Below are 21790 nucleotides of genomic sequence, written 5' to 3'. Positions count from 1 at the left end.
TCTGTGTCTCTCTGTGTCTCTCTGTGTCTCTCTCTCTCTCTCTCTCTCTCTCTCTCTCTCTCTCTCTCTCTCTCTCTCTCTCTCTCCCTCTCCCTCTCTCTCTCTCTCTCTCTCTCTCTCTCTCTCTCTCTCTCTCTCTCTCGTATTTTGCTATGGCAGCCTGAGCAGACCAAAACAGAGGGTGGTGCTGAGAAGCGTGGTGCTGCTGTAACAAATATCTTAAAATGTGGAAGTGGCTTTGGAACTGGGTGTGGGTAGAGGCTGGGAGAGTTTTGAGGTGCACAGAAGCAAAAACCGGGATTGCTGTGAAGGGACTGCTAAAGATGATTCTGGTGACAACTGAGAAAGAAGAGAAATGATTATATTTTTGATACATTTGGTTAAATAATATCATATTAATTTCATCTGTTTCTTTTTATTTTCTTAATATGGCTACTAGAAAATTTTAAATTACATAGCTTTCTTTCATTGGGCCGCACTGAAATAGAGCTACATGTATGAATATGGATAAATATAAAAAAAAGATAATGTTGATGGAAAAGTAGGTCATTCAGAGCTGTGTTCACAGGATACCATTTAAAAATTTTATATAAAGTTTAAAAGCTTGCAAAATAATTCTATATAGTATTTATGTGTGTGTGTGTGTGGTAGAAAAAGAATAAAAACAGGATGTTAATGAAATGCCAAATTCAGGAGAGAGTTACCTCTAGGAAGGAGGAAAACTAGACCAGGAAGAGAGAGATAGGAAATTACAACCGCATCATTAAAAAAACTGAAGAAAAATTTGTATTGTGTTAATATTTGATGAAGGGTGATTGGGTAATGAAAACATGTATTTTTTATTTCTTATCCTTTTCCATGTGCTTAAATTATTTCATAATAAATAGTAAATATCTCTAATTCTTGAAATATTTCTAGTAGAATTTTTCCATTTAACTAAGCGATGGGAGAGCCAGTGAAGTAACTTGTGCAACTGCAGAACAATAAAATAGCTGCACTGTGATTCAGAACCAAGTCTTTCTTGGTCCAAAACTCACAGCCCTCCTTTCTCATTAATCAGATTCTACAGTATAAAGATAAAATGTAAACTGAAGCTTCTGAACCTGCAGGCTCCTCTGACCTGTCTTTGATTCTTCCCTTCTCCTCTCATCCCCGGTACATGCACCTCCGCATGCCTGCACACAGACACACCATGCACGTGCATTCATGCACACGTGTGCACATGTGCACACCATCTTTGTGGAAGAATGTGAGTTCCTTACTGTCAGGCTGGGGCTAAGACAGCTAGTGTCTGGTGAGCTGTAGTTTGTGTCCACGTGAGGAAAGTTCTTCCACGTTCATCAGGATTTCAGGCTTGGGGGAGCAGTTCTAAAATAAAATATGCTGAAGTGTTGCCTCTTACTCTCTTTTGCTAAAGATATTTGTTATGGCCTTTTGCTTCCTGTTAGAAATTAGAAATGCCTATGTGAAGAACACATGGTTTCCTTTGCTGGCTAAGGCATTAGTTGTCGTTTTGATTGGCTGCTGAAGACACTATTTGTTGTGTTCCTCATTGTCCTTTACATCGAGATCCTCTTAGGAATCAAGAAAAAAAACTTTGCAGAAAATAAATACAAAATTTAAAACATTTACTAAATGCTTAATGTGTTAGATGTGATTATTTCTCCAAATTGAAGATGAGGAAACAGGCATGGGAAAGTTAAATAAATTGCTTAAGATAAATAAATTGCTTAAGATAACCTGCCATTGAGGGCAGGGCTGAGCTTGAGATGATGTTGGGGTCATGTCTGTGCAATCTCTTTTTTCTCAAATCCAATCCACTTTTCTGTCTCTTCTCACCTGAATACAGGTTTAATGTTGGTGATATTCGTAAGGTTCCAACCTGAACCTTCTCTTCTTACTTTTACATAACTTCCATGGACAGTCTTTTCTAACTCTCATACCTTCATGCACTGTTTCTGTTCTTATGATTCCTGAACTTGTATCTCCGTGTCATATCCCTTTCTTAAAGCTCCAGACCCATAGAGCCGCTGCCTCTTGGTCAGTTTTACCTCAACTATTTCATAGGCATTGCAATATTAACATATCAAAACCATATTTAGTATTAGTAACCATCCCTCTCCAGATATATTGGACATATAATATTTCCTGAATTCCCGTTCTTGATAAATGTACCTCTCTTGTTGCTCAAACCAGGTGCTTGGGGAGTCCTTTGCCTCTGCTTTCACTTTCATTTCTAACATCCGGGAGCCCTTAAGGATTGTTACATCTCATTCCTTGTTTTCTTTCTTGTTCACTTCTCTCTACTCCCACTTCCCTCAACATCTTCTTTATCTCTTGCGTTGATTATGGAAGAGCCTTCTAGCTAGCTCCTTTCCCTCCTTGCCCATAGTAGAGTCAGTTCTTCAGACTGTTGTTTGGATGATCATTCCATATCAACATGTGACTTGGTCAGGCCCTGTTAAAACTGCCTGTGGCTCCCCCAGTTCCTCAGAATAAAGCTGCATGCCCTGCTCTGGTCTGCAAGGTGTTCAACAGCCCTCTCTCTTCTCCTGCCTGTAGATTTTCCTGCATGTGCTCTGTTCTCTCTGGCCTCATACTTGTGGTCCTCCTGTTCCTAGCCCCGAATGTACTTCCTTCTCTCTCTGCCTCATAACCTACACTTAGCATTCAGCTTTAGGTGGCAGTTCTTTCCTTCTTCCCTTCTCCCTGTGCCCCACCTGGCTTTGTTTTCCTCTTGTTCCCGTGGAGCCTGAACAACACTTCGATTGCAATACTTCCACCACATTGTTTTATGACTATTTCATTTTGACCTCCCCATCCCCACAATGCCCTGTGCCCCCTTTGCTTCTGCACGTGAGTCCCCAGCACAGGCCACGTGTAGCTGGTTATTTGTTGACATTTTTCTAGGACAGTGGTTCTCAACTGGGGATGATTTTGTTCCCCAGAGGACACTTGGCAATGCCTGGAGACACCTGTGATAGTCACGATTGGTGGGGCAGTGCTAACACCTCTAGTGGGTAGTGGCCAGGGACGCTGCTAAACAGCCCGCAGTGCACAGGGCAGGACCCCACACGATCCAGCGTGAAATGGCAGCAGCGCCAAGGCTGAGAAGCCCTGCTCTGGCGGGAAGCGCGGACCCTGAGAGCGCTAAAAGACAAGACGTTCCATCACAAAAAGATGAAATTAAACTTGGAGTTCTCAAGTAACATATAAAACTTTTCAGTGTTGAGGAACTTAATTTTCAGTGTAAACGACCCTGGTTCTTTTTGTGGCCTATTGTTAATATTTATTTGGAAGCTGTGTTTGGGGGGAAACGTGACCCCTGAGCTTATTAATGGGTTAGCAGTATTTAGTAATTAAACACTTTAGTAATGCAGTAATGTAGGCATGCAACTGAGATCGTGGAAAGGATAGTGGAACTAAGCTCTTCTTTTGAGAATTTTTTTCATTTACTTTTTCGTATTTTAAATGCGCCTGGTAACAGGTGACTACCCAAGCTGGTTTTTGGAGGAGATGTGGGGACGGGTGATGTCCTTTTTAAGCTCTTAAAATGGTTTTAACTATAAAATCCTCAAACAAGGCCAAATGTGGTAAACCTTTTGCCTTGTGTGTAGATTAGGAAATGATGAAAGCCACAGTGCTAACCAACCTCCACACACACACACACACACGCACACACGCACGCACACACCCACACCCATGCACACACATATACCCACAAGTGATAACCCTCACGCACTTGTATCCTCTTCACTTGCTCTAGCCAAGTGCCTGCTATAATGCCAGTGACGCAGTCCATGCTGACCGTCAGCACAAAGGGCTCCTCACGAGGGTCCCCACAGCTACACTGTGCATTGACCGGGTACAGAATCCGTTCAACTAAATGTACAGTTTACATTTAGTAAATTTAAAATTTAGTGTAGGTATTAAATTAGGAGGGGCTACTGATATACTGGAAAATTAGAATGTTGAAGGGTAGATTGTTGCTGACATTAGTACGGGACTGACTTGCAAAACCAAGTAATGGGAAAATAAAATACCTACCACACTTGAAAGTTTTAGCATGTGTCTGGGCAAAGACAGCAAACATTACAGAAGAATGTTTTGATTCTTTTCTCCAGGATTGGCTGTTGATATGACTTCTGTTTTATAATCTGGTTTTCAAAAAAAATTCTTATTTTTCTGGTAGTTCAGAAATTTGAGTAAAAGAAAGAATAGGAAATGTTAGGAAGAAGACTCAGTGATTCATTCTTTAAATAGTTCCTGTTGATATTAGCAATTTCAAATTAGCCTCTTGAAAATATAATATTGTATTGGAAGTGTGTGGGAAAAGTCCATTTTTCATCTTTATCATTGGAGACTTCTTTGGTAAATTAAGTGGTTTACACCTGAAGAGGCAATTTTCTTTATAGTTGGCTTTTAACAAATAGTGAATATTATTTACCCCATATTAAAATTCAAAATCAAAACAATACTTTTTTTCCAATAGGTGTTAGATTGACTAATGGCCATTCAGGTTGGTGTTATGAGTTCAATTTTTGAGACTGACATATGTGTGGTACATTTCTTTTAGTTTATTGACGGAAGATTGAGATATTTGTACTGAATTTGGTGGATTCTGTGAGATAGTGCCTGGCTTACAATTGATTTAATCTCTTGTCTTTGGGTATATGGCGTACTTAGTTTGGATTTTGTGTCAAAATAGAAGTTTAAGCTACAGATACTATATCTACAAAGTTATTTCAATGAATATAGTCATAAGGGAATAGAATAATAGGCATGTATAAATGTGAATTTGAATAAAGAGTTCTCCAAATTTAATTGCATTTCTCTTAATTTTTATTTTTTTCAGACAAATCCTACAGAAATTTTAGAGTATTCATCAGATAGTGAAAAAGATGATGAGTCGGAGAATGTCTTGTTCATTGATTCAGAATCCTCTCACAAATACCACGTGGATTTTGGATCAGATGGAAGACAGGTTATGGAGAGACTGATAAACCCGAGGGTAAAATCTACAGAGACCATTTTGCATACACCCCAGAAAGAGACAAAGCTTCCCAAGACTCCAGAAAATTCAGCAAAGAAGAAGAAGCTTTTAAGGTTAAATTACACCTTTTTAAATACTTTTTTAAAGTTTTTCTCTTTCTTAAAAAGCCCAAATACCTACAATGTTAATTTAAAAATACTTATTTACTTGGGAAGGAAGATTGACAGAATAGAATTATAATTCTGATAAGCAGTTATGGAGTCCTAATTTCTGGAGATTGTTTATGGAATTGTTCATCCAAGTTGAGCTTTCACTGTTTCAGTCATAACCAGCTTATGTGACTGTTTTCCTTAATGGAGATTTATCAAATTTTATTGAGCACCCGTGTTCCAAGTGCTATCTTAGACAATTAAGACGAGTAAATGACTGTTCCTGTTTTTGAGTTAATCATGTCTAAAAGAGGGAAATAGAAATATAGACTATTGAGATTACTTTTGTGATTGTGGTTGGCCAGGGAAACACTTACAGATGCAAAGACTTACGGGCAAGGATTCATGGGCAAGAAACTGGCTGGTGTGTGTGTGAAGAACCATAGGGGCCAGGCCATGGAGGGCCCAGCAAGACGTGTGAAGGGGCCTGGGGTGTGCCATGTAGGGGGACGTGTCCCAACCCTGTGTTGTACATCATCTCTTTGTGTTTTAAATTAGAACAAAACAGTGAAAACAAAACCCCAGTGAAAGTGAGAAGGAGAACTTGTGGGAAACAGTGCCACAAAAGCAGACTTAATGGAAAGTTTCAAGGAAAAAGGAGTGTAGTAGAAAGTGTAAACATGGCGATGAAGAACACGGTTTTAGATCTGTTTAGGGTATGTCTGCGTCAAGGAGGGCAAGTACAATGCACACCAAGGAGAGCCCAGTGACAGTGTTGGACAGTGTTGGTGGACTGGTGGGGCAGGAGGTGAGGGGCTCGAGTTGTGGAGGTGGTGCTGTGACCCCTCTGCTGGAAGCTGGGGTTCAAGGCAGGAGGGGGTGGGGAGCTTAGGTTGCAAGTTTGATCAGGCTTGATTGGGATCCATTGTCTAAAGAGATCTCAGAGAAAAGGTGAGATGGATTTAGAGAATAATAGGGAAGACCCAGTGGAGGCAGAGAGGTTAGGAATAATTACTCTCAGTGTCCAGGAAAGGAAGTGGGAGAGGGGGGCCTGTCTTGAATAAAGGAGTGGAGAGGAAAGTAAAAGGATGTGACCGAGTGTAGTGGGATGGACATAGCATGGTGAGTCAATTGATGCCTGTTCACTGTATTTTTTTTTTTTTAACATAAAATAAGACAGAAGGCCTTATGCCCAAAGTGAAGAAGTTACAGCCTCAAATGAATATGGTGATGGTTTGTAATAGTCTCTAGAGAAAACAGGAAAGGAAGCAAATTAAAGGAATTCAAATGTCTTTGTTGAAGTTGATCCTATGCAATTAGAGAAGGTCATGTTCCCAACCCTGTTGGGGGCCTGCTGTGTGCCAAGCACTGTTTCATGTCCTGGAGGGACAGCAGTGAACAAAGGCAGTGAAAGCTCTACCTGTACTGAGGGGAAGGCTGATGAGGAGCCAAGAAGTAAAGTAGATGTCATGTCAGAAGGAAATAAACTTTATGGAGAAAAAGCAGAAAAAGAGGGACAGATGGCCAGGAGGAAGGGGAAGACATTTCTATTTTAAACAGGGGATCAGGGAAGCCTCTGAGAATGTGACTTATTGAGCAGCTGGAAGAACAGAGCTGACACTTCCTGAGCTGAGGTAGGAGGGTGGTGAGGGGATCATATGGTTTGGTTTGGTTTTCCTTGGTGGGAATATCATGAGGCTTTTTTGGGGGAGATGAGGTTGTTAGTCTTTTGCTATCTCTGTACATTGACTGTACAAGTTCTTTTCACAGTTACCTGGGGTTTGAGTTTTTCATACTCCCAAACAAAAATTGGAGTTTCAAATGCTTTTATACTTGTATGCATACATTTTGGGGGAGTGTATAAAAGTTTATATTTGTGTGGTCAATTCTGTAGGTCGGTTGTATTGTGTCAAGTTGCCTCCCAGTTACTTTTTAAACATAGGAAGTTCTTCTGTATCCTTAGTAATAGTGATCTACTTTTATACATATTGTGTTATCTTCTTTCAGTTTTATTGAGATTTAATTGACATAGAGCACTGCGTAAGTTCAAGTTCAAGCATAATGGCTTGTCTATTATTGTGAACAGTCATTTACTTGTCTTACTTGTCTTAATTGTGAGGAAGCTTTTTAGTTTGATGTTGTTCCACTTGTTTATTTTTGATTTTGTTGTGTGTGCTTTAGGTGTCATATCCAAAAAATCATTGCCAAGACCCATGCCATGGAGCTATTTTCCTTGATTTTCTTCTAGGAGTTTTATGATTTCAGGTCTTACATTTAAGTCTTTAATCCATTTTGAGTTAATTTTTGTGAATGGTATAAGATAGGGTCTAGTTTCATTCTTTTGTATGTGAATATCCAGCTTTCCCAGCACCATTTATTTAAGAGACTGTCTTTTCTCAATTGGGTGTTCTTGGCTCCCTTGTCAGATATTAATCGACTGAGTATGCATCGATTTATTTCTGGGCTCTCTTTTCTGTTCCATTGGTCTATGTGTCTGTTTTTATGCTGGTACCATACTTGTTTGATTACTATAGCTTTATCTTATAGCTTATCTTGAAATTAGGAAGTGTGATGCTTCCCACTTTGTTCTTTATCAGGATTTCTTTGGCTGTTTGGGGTCTTTTGTGGTTCCATACAAATTTTTGGATTTTCTTTCTACTTCTATTAAAAATTCCACTGGACTCTTCCTAGGAATTGCATTGAATCTATAGACGGCTTTGTATATTATGGACATTTTAACAGTATTAATTCTTCCAATCCATGAACATGGGATATCTTTCCACTTATTTGTTTTGTCTTCTGTTTCTTTTATCATGATTTTATATATTGAAAATCCTAAAGATTCCACCAAAAAACTGTTAGATCTAATCAACAAATTCACTAAAGTTGCAGGATACAAAATTAACATACACAAATCGGTAGTGTATCTATAGAGACACTAATAATCCCATTTACAATAGCATCAAAAACAATAAAATACTTAGGAATAAAGTCAGCCAAGGAGGTGAAAACTACAGTTTTCTGTAGTTTTCTACAGTGAAAACTACAAGACATTGATGAAAGAAATCATGAGGTTTTTGACTATGTTCAGTTAGACGTTATATATCTGAGTAGGAGTACGAGTCTGGACTTCACATGACAAGGTTGGTGCTGGATGTGAATTTGTAATCTTTAGTGTCCAGATGGTTTTTAGGGCATGAGCTGGGTCATTTCCTAGATCAAATGCACACTGAAAGGAGAATCTGTCACAGAATCTGTGTCTTAGGCACTCTGCAGTGGTTGAGTCACAGAGGAAGAGGCTACTGAGGGAGGAATTAAATCTAAGAGAGCATGATGTCCTGGAAAGCAGCCAGCTATGACAGATGCTGCTGGGTTTGCACTGTGGAGGACAGGGAGTATAGAGCCTTCTCAGTGGAATGGTCAGGCAAAGTCAAATTGCTGTGGATTTAGAGAGAATGGAAGGAGAGAAACTGAAGACAGCATGCATAGAAAATTCATTGTGTGTTTTGCTTTAAGGGATGTAGAGAACTGTTTGCTAATTGAAAGGAATTTGGAGATTGAGATTTCTTTTTTATGAGTGGGAATGAGAGCATATTTTTTATATATTGATGGGAAAGTTCCTCAGCAGGGGAAAGAGAGGATAACTGTTGGAGTTGTGTCTGACTTGGTGAAAGGGGTTTACAGATGGAGGGGTGTCCTGGGTTAGGAGCACAGTTAGTCCATCCATGGACAGGTGAGAGGGCAGAGTCTCTTCAGGTGCAGGTAGATATATGTGGCAGTGGGAACTCATGCAAGTTCTTTCTGATCACGTCTACTTTCTCGGTGAAATGGGAAGTGTCTTCATCAGCTGAGAGTAAGGAAAAGGAGATGATATTGGAGGAATGAGGAGAGAGAGTAGATGACATGGTCATGTAGTGGGGGAGTGAATGAACTAGGGAATTGCAGTAGGATTGTTTGGCAGGAGTGGTCATCATGAATTGAGTTTGAGACTGACTAGTCAGCATGGATTGAACCGTGGGCCTGCAGATGTGGAACAGAGTGTGGGATTGTCCACTGAGTATGATGAAACCAGTCAATAAAAGTCCTGAGAGTGATTGTGATATTGGACCATGAAATCTAGACTGGGTAAGGTCAGAATGAGAACATGCAGGGTGTAGAGCACAAAGAGATGGGGTTGTACCATCTGATCGTGGACTGGGGAGAGGTTGGTCAGACACTTCTGAAGTCATGACACTAGAGGTCATGAGCTGCACAGGTAAGAATGACTGGTGCTCAGAAGTGAATTAATGGAGGGAGGCGGTTTGTAACCTTGAGATTTAGAGGATGACCATGGGCGATGAGTGGCTGAGGTGAGGTGGAGGACACACAGTCTTGGAGGAGAGGACTTCAAGGAATGAGGAGGTTGAGGTATCAGAAGCGTGGCAGGCACTGAAATCAACAAGAATGGTGGCCTGAAGCCAGAAGATAAGGCCTCCAAAGAGTTGCTGGCACAACTGTGGAGGTGCCTTCCCTGGGGTGAAGATGGTCTATGTCCTCTCCTCCCTGCCTCCTGGAATATAAGGGAGGTGCAAGATGGCCTGGAAGCCTCAGTGAGGAGCAGGACTGCCCCTTCCAGGCCCTTCATGCCTGTCAGGTGGAGGGGAGGGAGAAAAGACAGCTGCTTTTTAAGGTCCCTGCCTCAGGGGAGGAGCAGGAAGGTAAAGAGAACATGCGAAGAGGTTGAGGACACGGGTTTTGCCAGCGACTGAAGCAACTCCAGCAATATGCACATGATTGTTTTCTTCTTGTGATTTCTAAGTGATAACTAAGAGATGTCTATTTTGTGGTTATTCTTTTTAAGTTACTGTGTTGAAAAACTAAAAGAGAGGTTGGTGTGATTAGGGTTGTCTGTCTCAGGCATCAAACTGGAAGACTTTCTGTTGACAGGAGGAGGAGCTTTACTGAACTGACCAAAAGGCCCATGATTGCCACATGATGGCTGTTTGCTGACCTGCTTCAGAAGCAGGGGAAAGGGTTACATGTTTTGGCTCATATGTGTTTAGAGCATCATGTTTTAGAGAGTTAAGAAAATCGCTTAGCTTGTTGTCTAGTAATGATTGAAGAAAGAGTTTCGCATTAAGTGTTTGATTTGTTGACGTGAAGTCTTATGAAAAGGCTGAGAATACAGACATCTTGATAATCCTCACAGGGGAAGATCACCAACTTTTGTCATAGAAGTTCAACAGGGGGCCTGAGGAAAATAAAACTGCTACTAAGGAAATAAGCAGGTGTAAGTTATAGATTTTCATTATGTAGCATGAATATAGCAGTGATTAAAAGATTTTTTTTTTTAACCTGATAAGGACTAGCTAGCAAGGATCAAGTTAAGTAGTTGGCATTTCAAGGCTGGAGAACACTGGCCCTCTCTCCCTGTGGTTTGCCCCACAGGGAAATGTTAATTCAGTCTCTTTGGGCTTTCTTCCTTGTTTATTTTTATTTTTGATTCATGGCACTGTTTGAGGCATAACTAATGAAAGTCAGTGCAACATTGTTTTGATATTTGAGTTATGTTGTCAATAATAAAGCCATATTACCCCGGTCTTACGATCAAGTTTTTTTTCACAGTGTCTATTGTATCTGACAGAGAGCAAAACTTGAAAATATTGTAACTATATTTATTTAAATTATTTTTTCTTTACCTAGTTTCTTTACCTAGTATAGCTTATTAAAAATATTATAATGATTTTTTTTTCTGGAACTTAGAATGTTTTTGAATCTTTATTCTTTTTCACTTCATACTTTGTAGAAATGTTTAGCCTTGTTGAATTGATGCCAGTAATCTTTTCAGATACAGTACCAATCTGTTTATTTTATATAAAAGATAATTAGACTATCTTAATTTGGTTAGTGAATTTATCTTTTTTTTTTTTCCACTCCACTGGTGTTTTGGATTTTATCTGTGACTAACTTAGCAGACTGTATTGAAAAGAGTTAATTTGGAGGTTCCAGTCCAAGATGGCAGCATAGGAAGCTCCTGAACTCACTTTCTCCCATAGACATATTGAATCTACAGCTATACTCAAGGCAGTTCCCTCTAAAAGAAATCCAGAAATGGAGTGATTGTTATACATCGGGCATACGAGAAAGTACGCCTGTTGAAGTGGGTAGGAAAGGCTAAGACATGAGACACCCTCTCACCATAAACCCCACCCCTGGCACAGTGACATAACAATCAGTAGGGAACTTGTAACTCCTAGTTTCTCTGTGAGGAGCAAAGAGTTTGGATCCAATATCTAGAACCCCAGCTTTTAAGACTTTCACTGGAGGCACTAGCCCCCATAACACCCAGCTCTAAAAGCCAAAGGGGCTTGTGTCCATGAGACCCACAAGACTACAGCAAACATAGAAGTAGTTCTTAATGGGCTTGCTAGGACTCCCCGTGGCTATTCCTCTAGGGCTCAGCACACAGAGCTGACAGAAACACTCATCTCCCAGTCTTTGCCCAGAAGAGGCCTATTTGCATATGTTAAAACCTGCTGCCTGAGGATCCGGTTCTAATTTAGCACACATCTAGGGTGCTGACTGCCAGTCTCCTCAGAGACTCAGGAGGCAGCGGGTGCCATCTTCTTGCTCTCCCTTTACATCACTGTGGGTTGATGGTGTCTCCTAGAAGAGGCTTTTTCACATGCCTGGCATTCTGGTAGCAGCTTTTGCTGCTACCACCCAGAAGAAACACTTCTTGATTGCCTGTCTCTGATGGCTAGCAGGGCTGGCATTTGTGGATCCCACCAGAAAGTAGCAAACAAAGAAGCAGTTCTTAACACACCATTGTAAAGCAATTATACTCCAATAAAGATGTTAAAAGAAAAAAAGAAACAGTTCTTTTCTGGCTATTCCCAAAGGGCTCAGCTTAGAGGGAGTAGGCAGAAATGCCCAGCTCCCAGTATTTTCCTTAAATAAGTTTCCCTGCCTACTTTAAAAGCTGCTGACTGAGGGACCAGCTTCCAGTCAGCTTGTATCTAGGTGCTGACTGAGATTCTGCCCTTTGGGACACTGATAGGTTTTGGTATACTCTCAACTTCTGGGAGCCACTGAGAACAAAGAAGGCAGCTTGGATGTTCACAAAAGTTTCAGAGAACCAAGAACTCAGGCCAAGCTGAACAATAAGGTTGTTCTCCTAAACACGTAGAGTCAAGGAAAATGAAGAATAAGAGGAATATGTTCCAAAAAAAAAAAAAGAAGAAGGAAAAACTCCAGAAACAGAGCTAATGAAAGAGAGATAAGTGAATTTACCTGAAAAGAGTTCAAAATAATAGTCATAAAGATGCTCACTGAGGTGTGCAGAATAATGCATCAACAAAGTGAGAATTGTAAGAGGTAGAAGATAAAGTAACCAAACAGAAATCACAAACCTGAAGAATGCAATAACTGCACTGAAAAACTCAGTAGAGGTGTTCAACAGCAGACTAGATTAAGTGGAAGAATGGATCAGTGAACTCAAAGACAGGGCAGCAGAATTCATCCAAACAGAGGACCAAAAAGAGAAAGGAATGAAAAAGACTGAAGATACCTTCAGGGACTTAAAAGACACCGTCAAGTGGACCAATATTTGCATTATAGGGGCCTCAGAAGGAGAAGAGAGAAACAGGCAGAAAGTTTATTCAAAGAAATAATGGCTGAAAACTTCCCTATTATGGGGAAAGAAACAGACACCTAGATCCAGGAAGTCCAGAAAGTTCTTAGTATGTTGAATCCAAACAGACCCACACCAAGACACATAAGTAAATTATTAAAAGTTAAAGAAGATCGGGCTTCCCTGGTGGCACAGTGGTTGAGAATCTGCCTGCCGATGCAGGGGACACAGGTTCGAGCCCTGGTCTGGGAAGATCCCACATGCCGTGGAGAAACTAGGCCCATGAGCCACAACTACTGAGCCTGCACGTCTGGAGCCTGTGCTCCGTAACAAGAGAGGCCACGATAGTGAAAGGCCCGCGCACTGCGATGAAGAGTGGCCCCTGCTTGCTGCAACTAGAGAAAGCCCTCGCACAGAAACGAAGACCCAACACAGCCAAAAATAAATAAATAAATATTAAAAAGTCATTATTTAAAAAAAAAAAAAACCTTAAAGAAGATCATCTTAATAGCAGCAAGAGAAAATTAACATGTTACGTACCAGGGAACCCCAGTAACACCATCAGTGGATTTTTAGCACAACGTTGGCAAACAAGAAGGGTGTGGCATGATATATCCAATGTGCTGAAAGGGGAAAAAATGCCAACCAAAGAATACTTTACCCAGCAAAGTTGTCCTTCAGAGTTGAAGGAGAGGTGAAGAGTTTTACAGATATGTAAAAGCTGAAGGAGTTCATCAACACTAATCTAGCCTTATAAGAAATGCTAAGGGACTTCTTCAAGCTGAAAAGAAGAGATGCTAAAGGTAACAGGAAACATGACAGGATAAATCTCACTGGCAAATGTAAATATATAGTTACATTCCGAATATTCTAATGATGTTATGGTGGTGGGTAAATCACTTCTAAATATAGTATGAAGATTAAAAGACAAAAATATTTAAAATAACTATAGCTACAATAACTTGTTAATGGATAAATAAGATAAAAGATGTAAATTGTGACATCAAAAACATAAAATGTCAGAGTGGGGGAGAGTAAATATATAGAATTCTAGTATGCATTTGAACTTAAGTTGTTTTCAGCTTTAAGTAGACTGTTACAAATATAAGGTGTATTATATAGCCCCGTGGTAACCACAGAGTAAAAACCTATAATAGATAACAAAAAAGTTAAAAAGAAAGGAATCAAAACACACCAGTATAGAAAATCAACAAATTTAAAATGGAAGAGATGAAGAGAAGAAGAAAGGAACAAAGGTGTTACAGAAAGCCAAAAAGCAATTAACAAAATGGCAACAGTAAATCCATATTTATCAGTAATTATTTTAGATATAAATGGACTAAATTCTCCAATCAAAAGACAAAGAGTAGCTGAATGGACTTTTTAAAAAAGAGGCCCAACTAAATGCTGCTTATAAGAGACTCACTTCACCTTTAAGGCCAGAAACAGACTGAAAATGAAGGGATGGAGAAATATATTCCATGAAAATGGAAACCTTAAAGAAAGCAGGGGTAGCTATGCGTATATCAGAGTATATAGGCTTTGAGCCAAAAACTGTAACAAGAGGCAAGAAAAGTCATTTCATAATGATAAAGTCATCAATTCATCAAGAGGATATAATAATTGTAAATACTTATGCACCGAGCATAGGAGCACCTCAATATATAATGCAAATTTAACATACCTGAAGGGAGTTAGAAATACAATAATAGTAGGAGACATCAATACCCCACTTTCAACAATGGATGGATCATCCAGAGAATCAATAAGGAAACATTGGATTTGGACATACTACATCATATGCATTTAACATATATTTATAGGACATTCCATCCAAAAACAGCAGAATATACACACTTCTTAAAGCACATGAAACATTTCCAGGATAGATAATATGTTATGCTATAAAACAAGTTTTATTAGGTTTAAGAAGATTGAAATCATGTCAACCATGTTTTCCGACCACAGTGGTTTGGAACAAAACAATTACAGGAAGGAAGGAAACTGGAAAATTCACAAACAGATGGAGATTAAAAAAACATGCTCCTGGGCTTCCCTGGTGGTGCAGTGGTTGAGAATCTGCCTGCTAATGCAGGGGACATGGGTTCGAGCCCTGGTCTGGGAGGATCCCACATGCCGCGGAGCAACTGGGCCTGTGAGTCACAACTACTGAGCCTGCGCGTCTGGAGCCTGTGCTCCGCAGCAAGAGAGGCCACGATAGTGAGAGGCCCGTGCACCACGATGAAGAGTGGCCCCCACTTGCCGCAACTAGAGGAAGCCCTCTCACAGAAACGAAGACCCAACACAGCCAAAAAAATAAAATAAATAAATAATTAATTTAAAAAAAAAACCAACATGCTCCTGAACAACCAGTGGATCAAAAAAGATATCAAAAGAGAAATTAAAAATACCTTGAGACAAATAAAAATGGAAAACCACATACCAGAACTAATATGAAGCAGCAAAAGCAGTTCTAAGAGGGAAGTTCATAGTGTTAAATGCCTACACATTAAGGGAAAAAAAAGAAAGATACCAAATGAACAACCTAACTTTACACCTCAAAGAATCATGTAAAGAAGAACAAATTAAGCCCAAAGTTAGTAGAAGAAAGGAAATAATAAAAATCAGTCAGGAAATATATGATACAGATTGAAAAGACAATAGAAAAGATTAGTGGAAATGATTAATGGTTTTTTGAAAAGCTAAACAAAATAGACAAACCTTTACCTGGATATAACAAAAAAAGATAAATGTCTGAAATAAAATTAGAAATAAGAAGGGAGTCATTACAACTGATATCACATAAATACAAAGGATCATGATAGACTACTATGAACAATTATACACCAACAAATTGGACATCCTAGAAGAAATGGATAAGTCCTAGAAACATTAAACCTACCAAGACTGAATCAAGATGAAATAAAAAATCTGAACAAACTACTAGTAAGGAGATTGAATCAGTAATCAAAAACCTCACAACAAAGAAAAATCTCGGAACAGATGGTTTCACTATTTAATTCTGTCTCATATTCAATGATGAATTAATGCCAATATTTCTCAAACTCTTTCAAAAAATAGAAGAGGAGAGAACACCTCCAAACTCAACACCTCCAAACTCATTTTACATGGCCAGTATTACCCTGATACCAAAACCAGACGAGGACACTTCAAGAAAAGAAAATTACAGGGCAATATCCTTAAAGAACATGGACACAAAAATCCTCAATAAAGTATTGGCAAACCAAGTTCAACAATATATTAGAAGGATTATATACCATGATCAATTGGGATTGATTCTAGGGATGCAAGGATTGTTCACCTTCCACAAATCAGTCAACATGATACATCATATTAACAAAATGGAGAAAAAAAAATCATATGATCATTTCAATAGATGCAGAAAATGCTTTGACAAATATCAACATCCACTCATGAAAAAAATCTCAACAAATTGGGTGTTAAGGGAATGTACCACAACATAATAAAGGCCACAAAGTGCAAGCCCACAGCCGATACCATACTCAACAGTGAAAAGGTCAAAGCTTTTCCTCTAATATCAGGAACAACAGGGATGCCCACTCGCGTCACTTTTGTTTAACATAGTACTGAAAATCCAAGCCAGAGTAATTAGGCGAGAAAGAGAAATAAAAGGCATCCAAATATCAGAAGAATTAAAACTTGTTCACGGATGACATGATATTATACAGGAAAACCTAAAGACTCACCGAAAAACTGTTAGAAGTAATAAATGAATTCAGCAAAGGATACAAAAATCAATATAGGCATACTTCATTTTATTATGCTTTGCTTCATTGCGCTTTGCAAATATTGTACGTTTTTGTTTGTTCGTTTTACAAATTGAAGGTTTGTGGCAACCCTGTGTTTCTATGCCATTTTTCTAATAACATTATTTTAAAATTAAGGTATGTACATTTTTTAAGACATAATTGTACACTTAATAGAGTACAGTATAGTGTAAACATAATTTTTATATATACAGGGAAACCAAAAAGTTCATGTGATTTGCTTTATTGTGATACTAAATTTATTGTGGTGGTCTGGAACTGAATCCCCAATATCTCTGTATACAAAAATCAGGTGCATTTCTATATGCTAACCACAAACCTATCCAAAGTAGAAATTAAGAAAACAATCCTATGTACAGTTGCATCAAAAAGAATTAAAATACCTGGGAATAAATTTAACCAAGGAGGTAAAAAATATCTCTACACTTAAAATTATAAGACATTGATGAAAAAACTTGAGGAAGACAAAAGTAAATGGAAAGATATTCTGTGCTCGTGGATTGTAAGAATTAATATGGTTAAAATGTCCATACTGCCCAAAGCCATCTACAGATTGAATGCAATCCCTATCAAAATTCCAATGGCATTTTTCACAGATATAGAACAAACTATCCTAAAATGTATGTGGATCCACAAAGACCCCGAATAGCCAAAGCCGTCTTGAGAAAGAAGAGCAAAGCTAGAGGCATCACACTTCCTGATTTCAAACTATATTACAAAGCAGTAGTAATCGAAAGAGTATGGTATTGGTATAAAACACACGTATTTAAATGGAACATAATAGAGAGTCCAGAAATAAACCTGTGCGTATATGGTCAATTAACTTACGACAATGGAGGTGCAAATATACTGTGGATAGATGATAGTCGCTTCGATAAATAATGTTGGGAAAATTGTACAGCCACATGCAAAAGAGCGAAACTGGACCCCTATCTTACACCACACACAAAAACAACTCAAAATATATTAGACTTTAATGGAAGACCTGAAAACATAAAAGTCTTAGATGAAAACATGGGTGGTAATCTCCTTCACCTTGGTCCTGGTGATGAATTTTTGGGATTTAACACCAAAAGCAAAGGCAACAAAAGCAAAAATAAACAAATGGAACTACATCAAACTAAAAGGCTTCTGCACAGGAAAGGAAACTGTCACCAAAATGAAAAAGGCAACCTATAGAATGGAAGAAAATATCTGCAAATCATATCTGATGAGGTTAATATCCAAAATACGTAATGAACTCATACAACTCAATAGCAAAAATATCAAAGTCTGATTTTAAAAATGAGCAGAAGAACTGAATAGACATTTTTCCAAAGAAGAAATCCAAGTGACCAACAGGTATATGAAAAGGTGTTCAACATCAGTAATAATCACGGAAATGCAAGTCAAAACTCATTGAGATACCACCTCACGTCTGTCAGAATGGGTATCATTAAAAAGACAAGAGTTGACCAGGATGTAGAGAAAAGGGAACCCTTGTGTGCTGTTGGTGGGAGTGTAAATTGCTGCAGCTACTATGGAAAGCAGTACAGAGGTCCTAAGAAAATTAAAAATAGATCTGCCATACTATCCAGCAATCCCACTTCTGGGAATATATTCATACAAAAGGGGTGCAAACTTTTAGTCATGAAGTGAATAAGTTAGCAGGATCTAATGTAAACATGGGGTGATGGTTATTCAGAACACTGCCTGTACAACTGAAATTTGCTGAGAGTAGAATTTGAATGTTTACATGAAAAATAAAAAGATAAATATGTGAGGAGGTGGATCTGTCAATTGAGTAAATGGGGGGGGTCCTTTAACATGCACACATGTATCCAGTCTCCACAGTGTACGCTGTAAATGCTTACAGATTTATTTGTCAAATATATCTCAATAAAATTGAAAAGAAAAAGGAAACAAAAAAAGAGTTAATTTGCATGTATTGTAGCAGAGCCTTCTTTTTTTTTTTTTTTTTTTTTTTATTTGTACATTTTTATTTTTAAAAAGAGGGAGGGAGGGAGAGAGAGGGAGGAAAAATGTAGCAAAAAGGGCAAAATATTAACCTTTGTTAATTTGGTATATAGATGTGTAATATAATATTTTCCGGACATTTCTGTGTATTTTAAATGTTCAATACTAATTTTAAATAGAGATATATACTATATGTGAAAATAAAAGGAGAGTTTGGGGTATTTTGAAATAGATTAAAAGAGTGGAACCTAATTTAAATAGCAGAGCCTTCTTGAACCTTTTTTTTTTTTTAGTGTACGAGAGGTTTTTTACTAGAGTTATGATTGTTGACTAGAGGTCATGGTGTTTCCATTCCTAAGTATGGTGCACCAGCTCAGAATTCCCTGCAGGAATTCTTGGAGCAGAGGTATCCTGTGACCCTATGACTAAAACCAAGGTGGAAATGCAGATTCTCTATTACGGTTTCAGATGCTCCCGTCTGTGGAGAACTGTTCTGCATTCATTTTTACTCTTGCTTTCTATCTTTCATCCTGTAATTCCTGCAGTTTACTTGTGAGATTCTAGGGCTTGGCATTAACTATATACTTCTTTCAGATTGTATTTTGTCTTTTTTTTTTTCTTCTCTCTGAAGAAATTTCATAAGATTGAAAACCAACATTTGGCAAATAATTATCTAAATCATTGTGCAAAGAACACAGCGTTTTGCTTTTTTTCTTGTGTTTATTATATTATATTATATATTATATTGGGTTGGCCAAAAAGTTCGTTCAGGGTTAGGATTAGTTCTTTAAGTAGTAAGTATTCTTTTTTTTTTTTCAAACTTTCATTATTCTAGTTCAGTCTTTCACAAACATACTATACAGGGTCTTATATGATATAAAACAAAGGAAAACATCTCTGTCTATTGAATTTATTAACACAACACCAAAACAAAGCAATTAAGACTTTGGGGAATTAAGCAGTAAGTATTCTTGAAGAGGCAGTAGGTACATCATGAGTCTAAGCCTGTGATCTCTGGGGCCACACTGCCTGGCATGCAGCCTGCTGTGCCCTCAGCAGGCGTCCCACCTTCTGCGGTGCTGCCCACCCAGTGTCTCTGTTCATCATCTGTAAAATAGAGATGACAGTAGTACCTCCTTTTGTGCTGTTGTTCAGAGGGGGTGTATAAATGAGTTACTTCATGTAAACAGAATGATAAGAAGGGCTTGCGTATATATAAAGTAGAGATTCTTTGGCATATATGTGATTATGATAATTTTTTTTAAATTGCTGTTATATATACTGCTTGCACACACACGTATTCAGAAATAATTAGTGCCTGTAGAAAAACAGCTACCTATAGGAAAACAAAGTAGTTGGTAGTGACAATATATATAATATGTTTTAAAATAAGATCCTTCAATCATTGTGGAAAGAGCATAGGGTGCAAGTAAAAATCTAACAGAATCAGTAACACCAGTGACTAACATTTCTTGAAGATTTACTAAATGCCATACACTGTGCTCAGTTCTTTCTGTTTTCAAGAACTGTTTCCTCATCTGGCTAGTTATACAATATTGGAGAATTTTCTTAACCTCTCTCTAAGCTCTGATTTTATAATGTATGAGGTGGGTATTGATACCTGTTCTTTCTACGTCAAAGGGATATTATTAGAATAAAATAAGATAATGTAGTGAAATGATCAGTGAACATAATTTTATGAGATAATACATTGGTAAATTATATAACATGTAGTCATAATGGTGATTAACAGCTGATCTTGATTTCTCTTAAGATCACAGATGTGTTAGGAGCTGCTGACTTTTCTGAGTATAGGTAGTTTACGAATTTAAAAAAATGTGTGTTTATATGAATTTATAATTTATCTACCTACCTATCTATCTATGTGTCTAGTCATTGATAAGTCAGGGCTCTTGTGAAGTACCTGTATGTCCCTTGTTATGAATTGTCTTCCTGTCATACGTGGAAGTTTTCTTCTTTGTATAATGTTGGTATCCTTGCTGTATGTTTATGATTAATACTCAATTATCTCTGTAGGCCAAGTAATGAGCCCATACCCAAATCCTCTTATTTGAGTGTTCTACCTATCAACAGTGTACAGGTTTTATTCTTGACTACAACTCTGAACCCATTTTACAATTATCTGTTTGCCTGTCTGCTGATCAGATTGTAAGGCCCGCCATGACATGGCTTGTTGCCTTCTTCGTATCCTTGGCACCTGGTGCTTGGCTAGGTAGAGCAGGAAACACGTAATCAGGACATATTTATGGAATAAGTAAACTAAGAAAGGATAGTCAGGAAGTCATACTGATCTCAGAGGAGCCTGTATTTCTAAGAATCAGAAAACTGATCTTCCGAGAAATCTTTAAAAAGGAGATTACTAACCTAGAAGGATTTGGCCTCTAGGAAGAGAATGTATTGCCAAACAAGTTAAAATTTGAATGCTTTATTTGTCCCTGATTGGAGGGTATAAAATATAAATGTACCAACTATTCTGAAGCTTTTCTTTTAACTAAGCTTAATACATTATAATTTGTTGAACAGAGGCGGGCTAGCAGAAAGACTAAATGGACTGCAGAATCGAGAGAGATCTGCCATTTCTTTGTGGAGACATCAGTATCTTTCTTACCAAAGGACACTTTCAGGTAAGGCTTGCACTGGCATCTGTGAGTAAAGAAAATGCCAGTTAAAAAGTATTTTTACATTAAAATATATGAAGTTGATCATCACTATTTTTACATCTTTTTCTCTAGGTATCCAAAGATCTGAGTGGGACAGTTCTATATTACACCTTTTTCTTGCTCTGTCCCAGTAGCTTTCAGACTTTTGTGACTGTGACCCACAGTAAACAGTACATCTTACGGCATCTCCCAGTACACACACGACATTCACACATATCACTCACACACACACACACACACACACACACACCCCTGAAACAAACATTTAATAAACAACACTAAGCTCAGTGATGTACCAAAATCCTAGTCTCACTAAATTGATGCAGGACCCTCCTAATGAGTTGCAACATTACAGTGAATTAACCAAATTGTCAAGCACAGAGTTGAGAGAGTGTCTTCTGGAGGTTGGACTAGAAAAATACCAAGACAAACTAGTGTGCCTGGGTGCCTGGACCAAAGGGAAAAGATGACCTTTCGTTTGGCTCATTGGCACCAAATAGCTTATTTGGAATGTTCCTTATGTTTTCCCTTCTTTAATTTGGGAATAGAAGGTATTCATGGTATTTAATTATACCATGAATAAAAGACAA

At 38.3% G+C, this 21790-nt stretch overlaps 1 protein-coding gene across 6 annotated transcripts in view; it reads left to right on the top strand.

The window, feature by feature from the left end:
- Window positions 1-21790, top strand: part of SPIDR (scaffold protein involved in DNA repair) — a 358224-nt gene that overhangs the window by 122767 nt on the left and 213667 nt on the right. For 5 of the 6 annotated variants that reach the window (XM_082364143.1, XM_082364146.1, XM_082364144.1 and 2 more), the window contains 2 exons: window positions 4856-5106; window positions 21064-21164. In XM_082364143.1, the coding sequence (XP_082220269.1) occupies window positions 4856-5106; window positions 21064-21164 (352 nt within the window). Of the gene's footprint in view, window positions 1-4855; window positions 5107-21063; window positions 21165-21790 lie in introns of those variants that run through there. The other variant, XM_082364148.1, reaches the window with a different exon arrangement.

The sequence above is a fragment of the Balaenoptera borealis genome (genome assembly GCF_965194805.1).
Source record: "Balaenoptera borealis genome assembly, chromosome: 17".
Lineage (NCBI taxonomy): Eukaryota > Metazoa > Chordata > Mammalia > Artiodactyla > Balaenopteridae > Balaenoptera > Balaenoptera borealis.
Note: the sequence above shows the minus strand (reverse complement) of the source record. Positions and strands in the feature narration are given on the sequence as shown.